The sequence below is a fragment of the Setaria viridis genome, chromosome 4 (assembly GCF_005286985.2).
Source record: "Setaria viridis chromosome 4, Setaria_viridis_v4.0, whole genome shotgun sequence".
Lineage (NCBI taxonomy): Eukaryota > Viridiplantae > Streptophyta > Magnoliopsida > Poales > Poaceae > Setaria > Setaria viridis.
The window spans coordinates 3462915-3472435 of NC_048266.2; the positions used below are offsets into that span (position 1 = coordinate 3462915).

The following is a 9521-nucleotide window of genomic DNA, read 5'->3' on the forward strand; positions in this document are numbered from 1 at the left end:
TCTTGAGTGACCAGGTCACGTACCACATTCCGTCTAGTTCTAGAGTTGAGCCCACGGACATTCCAAATTAACAAGTTTTCACTAGTCATGTTAAACACTGTTAGCGACCAATACAACCTTGAGGGAGGGATAATCTCATGGCTCAACCTCCACTACCGCCGCACTAAAAAGCGACCGACTATCAGGAATTAATTCATCAAGAGCTTCACACCGAGAGACTGGCAAGGTGCTGGTGAAGACATGGATGAATTCTTGGAAGGCCACGGCATCCAGTGGCCCTGAAGCAGATGAAATGCCCAATTTCTTCACTAGCACATTCTAGGCTTGCAAAGTTGGATTTGTTATTCGATGCCGAGATTTCTTGGCCAACCTCTCGCTCCTCCTGATCATCGCGTGGGAGGTTGGGATGGTGTGTGTGCCTTGCACCAAAGGGGTTGCTGCGCCAATGCGACCGGCGATCTTGTCCTGCAAATGGAGTTTGCGAAGTCAGCGACAATGTTTTTAACCGGCGTAGAAGCTTCCGGAGGAAAGTGAAAAGGCAGCGTCTGAGAGGAGCCTCTGGTGACAGTGACATAATTATCATGTGCTGAAGTGGGCAACACAAGAGGTGGGGCGTCATCGAAGCGTACGACTTCGAGGATGGCTTCTTCATGTTCTGTGCTGCAGTCAATGATTGGCGTTACCCGCGACCCACCCGGCAAGGTTGTCACATTATTGCCCACTCCAGGCTGCAGCTTCTTCTGCCTAGTTGTGTCCTCTGTACAGCCATGTGAGGCATCAGCTTCAGGCAAAATGCTCCCCTGTTGGCCCTCTGAACAGACAGGTGTGTTGCAGTTCCCGTCCTGAAACCCCCCTCGATCCATTGTGACATTAACCTGTGCATATTCAACAGGTGGAGCAGGAACATGCCCAGGTGTGGGGAGCCTACAAACTGAGGACCACGCTGCTTGCTGCATCATTATTGCGTCGTGTATGATTTGTGATTCCTCGAGTTGGAAATTTGTTTGTGGCCGGTTTAATGATAGGAGCAGCACAGCAGTATCGCAGTTTAATTTTTCAGTGCACGTTTTGGAACCACAATTAGCTTCCAGAACCATCGGATCAAACCGCGGCACCTGCATGTCATCATGTTGTTGCAAGGTAGCGAGATTGGGGATTAAATCTTGCCCCTGTGTATCCTCGGAGTCTGATATGAAGTTGTTGCAGTGCCTAGGCGAAGCCAAAGGGTGTTCTAGTGGTATAACCGGCTCTGTAGGCTTCGTCAACTTGGTTGTCTTGTGCCCAGTAGCATTTTCCAAACGCCCAAAATGTAAGTGCGTGAGTAGCAACCAAGCCTAGAGGGGTGAAGTTGCTGTTGGTTTCCAGACCATTGCTTTGAGTTGTGCTGTTGCTGCCCCAGAAGAGAATGGTAGGCCCTAGCCAGGACCAAGAGCTAGTCCTCCACTCGAGCCATCGGCCGCATCTGTGAATCTTGTTTTCCTAGGCCACGGGTGTTTCCTGCTACGTTGACGAAACCCAAGGTAGTCCTCATCCTTGGAGTTGTCATAGTTGTTCGGGGGTGTGCCATCGTCAGAGGAATCACTATAGACGGTCCAGTCCTGCACCTCAATTATGTTGATACTGATATTATACCATAATCCATCATGTTTGGAGTGGTTTAGCTCATGGGGCTTGAGAAACAGGCCACATTCAACACAAGGTGCCGGTGGTTCAGGAATGAAAATGAGCTTCTCTTTTGGGATGATGTCTAGATGTAGGCACCAGCAGGCAACAAATAAAGCAGCCATGTTGTTTCCAGCTAGATGAACAGGGGCTTCCATCAGGTCCGAGCAGGCTGAGGCAAGAATCACCTGAGCTGTGTCCACACTCCGAGCATGTGTTGGTATTCCACGCAGCTCAACAAGAACCCTGAATCGCAAGGAGGTCAGACTTGCAGTCGCTGGCGGCACCATCTTCTCCAAATCAACTGAAAAGGTGCTTCTGGGAGGCAGGTGGGAGTGAAGAATTCTCTTTGCTATCTCCGGCGTGCTAAATTCGACCAGGAAGTCATCCGGCTCTGACCGGTGTACCATGTATTCCTCTGGGATGACATTGAGGAATTCTTCCAGCACGCGTCCCAGCTGCATCACCAATCATTGCGACCAAGGCACATTGCGACAGACGGGCTTCGCGACAGTCGATCTTTTGCGACCTTGGGACGACACACATTTCTGTAGCAGGCCGACGGGCAGGGTCACCATAGGGCCTTGGTGAGGGTGGCGGAGGGGAGATTGACATGTCTTCAGGACCTGAAGACAAGGGTGCACAGATTGCTGGAGGAGGAGAATCTTGATGCCAAGTGGATTGAGAATGTGCAGATCTTGAGGCATCGAAAGAATACGAGCGGCCATGGCCACGGCCAGAACGCATTTGGCGGCAACCTGAAACAGCAGTATGTCCCTGAGGGGGTGGCCGAGCACATCGAGGGGCATACGGCGAAAGCGACCCCACTTGCAATGTCGCGACCGGTGACCTTCTTGTCTACAGCGGATGCATCAGGAGGGATTCTTGCAGGCGGTGGCTACATGGTCCGTGGCAAAGCAGTTGAAGCATTTGCCCGCCAAGTTGGCCGGCACCGGTCTTGAAGCAGGCCGCAGATCACGCTCTTCTCTGCGTTGGTTCTGGCGGTGACACACCTCTACCTAGCCGTCATCTGGCAGTCCCTCCCAGTTGGATGAAGAGGTCCCAGGTGCACAGGTGGAGCGGTGGGTGGCGACCAAGGTGTGGCGCTCTGGCGAAGTACGCGACCTAGAGCGGCTGGGGCCAAAGCTATGGGGGAGGCCTCCTCTCCGCACATCCGCGATGAATCCACCAGAAAGGGGGGGCGGAGGGAGAAGCGGTAGGCGATGGGTCCAGTGCCACCGTCTTTCCTTTCCGGCGAGCAGCAACAAGCGACCTTGACCGAAAGTTCGGTCCCTCTGGGAAGAGGATGATGAGGCACTGTAGCGCAGCCAGTCGGGGGTCTCCCCCGACGGCCTCTCCATTCGCCGCTCGTAGGGGGGGCAAGGGATTCAAAGGGTTGGAGGCAGGTGGATGCGGCGTCGGGATTGGAGCAATCGCCGGTCCGAGGGTGCTTGCGCCAATGGGGTCGCCCTGCTCGTCGTCCCCAGATCCGGCACCATTGTCACCCGTCTGTTGCGGGGCTCCGGGTGGAGGTGGGCGTTGAGGCATGGCGGTCCCCGGCAGGTTGGAGGGTGGGTGGATGCCGGGGCCAGGATGGCCGCCGGCGGGGTGCGCTGTGGAGTGCGCTAGCCTAGAGTGAGAAAAGGTATTCTATTCCATGTCAAATTACACGTACCTTTCTGTGGTATCAGAGTTTAGTTTGGAATCTGGAAAAAGATGTACTTTCATTTCCAAGATACTGTCAGTGCTTCAATTATTCCATGATAAATTACACAGTTAAGTCCATGAAGGAAGCGTGGTAAGGGACATGTAGGGCAGGCAGATATGGGGTCCATTGGAAGAAACAGGGGTTGGTGGTCGGCAGTCGATAACATTTGATCGAACCATTCTGGGCGAGTGTATGGGTGCATATGCATGGCGAGCCGGCTGCGACCTCTCAAATTTGGAGACGGACGACGACTCAGCTCACATAATTCTAGCTCGGTTGGCCTTGCCTACTAGCTGCTCATCAGTGAATAATAGAGGCGTCGTGCTTGTTAGTTACCCCATCTGATTTGATTTACTTGTCGTATGGGACATGGTCACATGGAGATCGCTCTTTTAACATAGATGTATTTGATCATTTTCATTTTTCCCCATAAGTACGTGTCAAAAAAGTTAAATATACTAGAATATGTATGAGAAATATTTGACTTTGACCATTTTGCCAAGTTTTGTAGGGACAAAAGGCAACTTTAAGTACATGTCAAAAAGTTAATAATGATATATTTATCCACATTGTTGTCCAAAACTCTAATCAACTATTTAAGCATCTAATGACTTCAGATAAAAAATATTTCACCTGCGAAAAAAATTGTAACTAGGTAACTATGCTATTGATTTTGAAGAAACCTATAATTTCATATGATATTTGTCTCTGTCCAACTCCATATGAATTTACGGAATGTATCCGTGCCAGTTCATAATACAAGCTAGCACATTTATAATCATGGAGGTATACCATGCCGATACGTGTTATTATGCGGCATGAGTTAACCATTTCTACGTACTTTTTCTGCCATGGATGGGCTTATATGGACGAGACTTTTTCACGTGGCCATCATGTTTAAAAGTTACTTGAAGCATCATAGTTGCTTGAGTAGCAAGATTCTTGAATCAGTATGCAAAGACTGTTCTTCTCCGGCGCGCCTGCTGCGTGTGGGATCTTCCGAAGAATCACAGATTCTCTGTTGTCGACTTTTCATATTAAGATCTTGTTTAGTTGCCAAAGTTTGGAGGTGACAAATTACTATTACAGCACTGTAGCACACTGTAGCGTTTCGTTTGTATTTGTGAATTATTGTCCAAACATTGACTAATTAGGCTCAAAAGATTCGTCTCGCAAAGTACAACAAAACTGTGCAATTAGTTTTTAATTTCATCTACATTTAGTACTCCATGCATGTACCGCAAGTTTGATGTGATGGAGAATCTTCTTTTTGCATAGTACCAAAGTTGGGAGTTGAGGGTGAACTAAACAAGCGCTAACAACATGAGGTCTAAGCTTGAGATTCTTGAACGGAAGGCAGTTAGCTAGCCTGCTTTTATGATATACTAGTCCATGCTACACAAAGTAAAACACAAGAACGTACAGTTCATTCTCGGCGACCTCTTTCTGCCCAATGCGAACGAGGAGTCTGACCATAACACCATGAGTCTCGGTTGCACCGTACCAGCCTTACAGCTGGCTTGCGATCATTTCGGAGAACCTGTGCACGACCTGTCCATGACACTGACATTGCATCTGCCATCCTTTGAAGTTTGAACCGTACGTAGCTCCCTCGTCCACAAGTGTCGTGAAGGACGTCGAAGCGAGATTAGAGGGGTGTTTGGATTAACAAGTTTCGTTAATATTTAGTTCGTGTCATATTGAATTTTTAGAGGTTAATTAGAAGAATTAAATATAAGTTAATTATAAAACTAATTACACAGATGGAGGTTGATTCGCGAGACGAATCCATTAAGCTTAATTAATTCATCATTAGCAAATGGTTACTGTAGCAGCACATTGTCAAATCATGAACTAATTAGGCTTAATAGATTCGTCTCGCGAATTAGCCTCCATCTATGCAATGGGTTTTGTAATTAGTCTATATTTAATACTCCTAATTAGTATCTAAACATTCGATGTGACAGGGATTAAAAATAAACAAAAGGAACAAACACCCTCTAGCTATGGCCAATTGGCCATGCCCATCATATCCGTACTGAAACTTGAGGCAGCACCTGCACGTCAGAGCCAAGTAACTGACGATGATGGATTGGGCGGAATCGAAATGTCATCGGAAGCGTGGTTGGTCTGAAACCATGAGCCAAGGCCATGCCCATCCATAAGCTGGAACTTCAGGCAGAATCACCTGCACACGTCAGAGGCAGACAAGTAATTAACTAGCCATGACTGATCACGATCGAAGTGTCAACAACATAGCAGGAAATAAACGTGGTTGGAAAGTGTTTAGGCAATTCTTAGACGGTTCAAATTCTCGTTGAAGGTTGCAAAACGCTCCAACGCCATGGTTGCATCTACCGATCGTCACCGTGACTCCATGAGCGCAAGCAGGCCAAGCCAAACTGCACGGTAGGTCGTCGTCGTCGTCGTCGTCTTGAGTCAAATGTCAACTAGTTAATTTGGGGTTGGTAAATTCCAATGATCACCATGGAAGGAAAAAGGATCCCTTGGATGGATTGCTTTACGGGAGCGATGTGCCACTAACGGAACCCCTCTTCGCAGTGGGGACTGGTCAGATTTGCATCCAGCAACCTTTTCGACGTTTGGTACGCTGTGGAAAATATTCTATGTTTCCGGCATTGACGATGACAAGTTGCAGTCTAATCTTCCCATGTTTGGTTGATGCCGAGAGGAGTAGTTTTCACGGGGTTAAACAATCAAGGTCCAGCTTGCTGCAAATAGTTCACGTGTACAGTACATTGTTTGGTCCATGCCAAATTTAATAAGAACATGACATGAGCTTGATCATCCAATTCGAAGATGACTCGAACCCGGATGGACGGATTCTCCGTGTACCTTACATTCATTAGCACGACGCGTCAAGCACGGAGAGACGGACGCGCCATCCATCTACATCGCGAGGCGTGCCAGCTCGTCGGCGAACACCTTCCTGAACTCCGGCATGCTCTCGGGCTCCAGTGACAGCGCGAGCGCGACGGCGCCGTCCTTCCCCGGCGCCTGCATCACGTACACGAAGCCGCTGTAGTACATGAGCGCCGGCCCCATGAACACGGGCGCGCCCCACCCGAAGTCGGAGTCGTGCAGCGACATGCCCATCCAGCTGATGGCGCGGAGGTGCGCCCGCGAGATGCCGCTCCGGGGCAGGTTCATGGCGTCCACCCCCTCCAGGTAGTCCACCAGCGACCGCGCGTAGTCGTCGCCCTGGCTCGTCGCCGCGAGCGCGCGCCGCGCCGCGTAGCCCACGGGGTTCGACACCACCTCCCCGGCGGTGGCGGAGACCGACGTCCGGACCACCGCGTTGCCGAAGTAGCCCGGGGGCAGCGGCGGCGCCAGGCGCGCGCGCATGTCGATCATGGAGTAGAGCCGCGTCTCGGCGTCGTCCGGCAGCGACCGCGCCCGGCACGCGCACTGCCACACCAGCGCCACCACCGCGCGGAACGTGGACGCCCCCGCGCACCGCGCCTTGAGCGCCGTCACCTGCGCCTTGGTCAGCGTGATGATGGCGCTCGCGTAGGTGGAGGACGGTGCCGTGACCGCGTGCGCCGGCGCCGGCTCGGGCTTGTACTCCGGGTGGTCGTACAGCACCGTGGGCGCCGGCCGCGCGCTGAGGAGCCGGTGGTCGAAGCATGGCGGCAGGGGCGCGGCGTCCCCGCCGCCGCGGGCGATGCTCGCCCACGTCTCGACGAAGTGCGCGGCGCTCCTGGCGTCGACGACGGAGTGGTGCAGGGCGAGGCCAAGCACGACGCCGCCGCAGCGCAGGCGGGTGAGCTGCGCGAACAGCAGCGGGCACGGCGGGTTCGGAGCGGGGGTGGGCGGCACGAACAGCGCCCGCATCTCGTCGCACGGCACGAACTCGCTGAGCAGGTCGTCCAGCGCGGTGTCCGCCGACCGCGCCGACACGAACACCGCGCCCTCGCCCGTGCAGTCGATCTGGACGCGCCCGGTGGCGGCGTCGGCGCCGAGGCGGCCGGCGAGAGGGTAGAACGCGACGAGCGCCCTCGCGAGGCTGTCCCGGACGGCGCCGGCCTCGAAGAACTCCGGCCTGCCGTTGGCCCGGTAGAAGTAGACCGTGGGCGTGTACCCGCGCCGCGCGGCGAGGTCGAGGTTGGACAGCCACACGGCGCCCGCCGGCGTCTCCTCCGCCGGGACGACCAGCTCCGTCGTCAGCCGCTCCACCGTGGCCATCGTTGCGACGGCGGGGTTCGCGGTTCGCCCTAGCTAGCTGTGTCGTGCCGGTGAGTTTACAGTGCACACGTGGCAATGTCTCTGTTGCCTGCTGCTGGGCTTGTGGGATGCTGTGGTGGTTTTGGCTAGCGTTTGGTGGTTTATATAGGAGGAGGGAAGCGTGCATGAGGGCGGTTGGTGGTGGTGGCATGGTAGTGGACAGTATAGTTTGGATGCTGCAATTGCAAGTGCGCTGCGGACCAACGCCGGCGCGTGTGAAATTCCTCCCTCGGTTGACTGCGGCATAGCAGATAAAGCGAGTGGGGATTGGAACGAAGACCTCATTTTCTTGACTTGGGATGCTGTGAATTGTGATGCAGCGCCGGACAAGACATATGGACAGGGCAGGTAGCACAAACGTGATCCTTTCCTTGGATCGTCGTCTACACTACCGGAAACAGAAAGTTCGCCGAGTGCCTGGGGCACTCGGCGAAGCCTCAAAAACACACACTCGGCAAACGGCACATGGTAAATTTTGAGTCGGCAAAGTTAAGTTTGCCGAGTGTTTTCTGTCGTGCACTCGGCGAAGCTTTCGCTGAGTGACAAAAAAACACTCGGTAGACATATTTTTCGAAAAAAATAAAAAAAAATACAAAAACGCCAGCCGGCCACCACCACCGCCACAACTGCCACCCGCCACCACGCCGCCTCGCCACGGCCGCCGCCCACCACGCCGCCACATCCGCCGGGGAGGGGCGGGCCACCCGGAGCTTCCGGCGGCCGACCTTGTCGACGAGGACGATGGAGACGACGGTGGCGGGCCGCGCGTCACCAGGGAGGGGATCCGGCCGGGGGAGGGAGGGCCGCCTCCCATCCTCACCCGGATCCGGCCGCGAGGGGAGGGGATCTGGCCGGGGGAGGGAGGGCCGCCTCCCGTCCTCACCCGGATCTAGCCCCCGCCGCCCGGATCTGGCCTGTCCGCCGGAGATTTGTGCAGCTACCAGTGGAGATTTGTGCAGGAATGAGATAGAGAGGGCCACTTTTTTTTTCCTTGAGAAACAGAGATGAGTGGACCTTGTATGCTGTATGATGCTGTATTCATATACGTATGGAGTATGGTTATACACGGTATTAGTGTTTGGATTGAACTAGATGTTGGAGATGGAGATTTTTGGGAAGGTCGTGCCGTGCATGCTTGTAGACATTTAGACGTTTTCTGGGATGTTAATAATGTTACAGGAGCTCAAATCTTGATGTCTATGAATAACACAGCTCACTAAAGACAACCGTGAACGAGAGCAGAAGCTCAGAGGCTTACGCTCCTTGATAATCTCCATTTTCTAAAATGGTGATATCATTGTTTCTTATCAGATAGGGTTAGGACGTACTTAAATTCACCGCCTATGCGCTACGAGTACATATTGTTCCTAGCTGCATGTAGCTCTACACAACTTCACTGAGCATTTTCTTTCAAAGAAACGTCGTCTATCAGGTGATCACTTTCTCTATTCAAAAAATAGTCCCCCAAGTAAGCATTCAAAAAGAAAAGGAAAGAAAAGAATCATCGTGCAACAGGTGGTGATGATCACCGGTCAATATTGGTCCAACAAGATGCGTGTTGGAGACGAGTCGCGAGTGGCATGTGATGATGGGAAGCAGGCCAAAAGATGACCAGTCCTAGCTACTCCAGCGGTCCAGCCCCCAACTTAAATTTGCAGTCTCTCTTTTTTATCTCCAACTTTGCAAGTTCAAGTATGCATGCATCAAACGATTCAAGCACTAAATGGACAATAAGATACCACACGCAATGCGTATTGTATTTGTCAAGGTATGTAAGATGCCATTCAGAACCCTGCTGGATTATGTACGTACAGTATAATAACGTTCATGGAACATTTGGTACTGTTGAGGCGCCTGACATTTATGACTAGTGGTCAGACAGAACCGTGTACCTAACCTAAAGCAC

The 9521-nt window shown here is 52.4% G+C and overlaps 1 protein-coding gene across 1 annotated transcript; it reads right to left on the reverse strand.

Annotated features, from left to right (window-relative positions):
* Window positions 1-6079: 6079 nt before the first annotated feature.
* On the reverse strand, window positions 6080-7711 carry LOC117851830 (hydroxycinnamoyltransferase 4). Its single transcript, XM_034733732.2, has one exon. The coding sequence runs from the start codon at window positions 7574-7576 to the stop codon at window positions 6281-6283; it is 1296 nt and encodes a 431-aa protein (XP_034589623.1). The 5' UTR covers window positions 7577-7711; the 3' UTR covers window positions 6080-6280.
* Between the last annotated feature and the right edge of the window lie 1810 nt (window positions 7712-9521).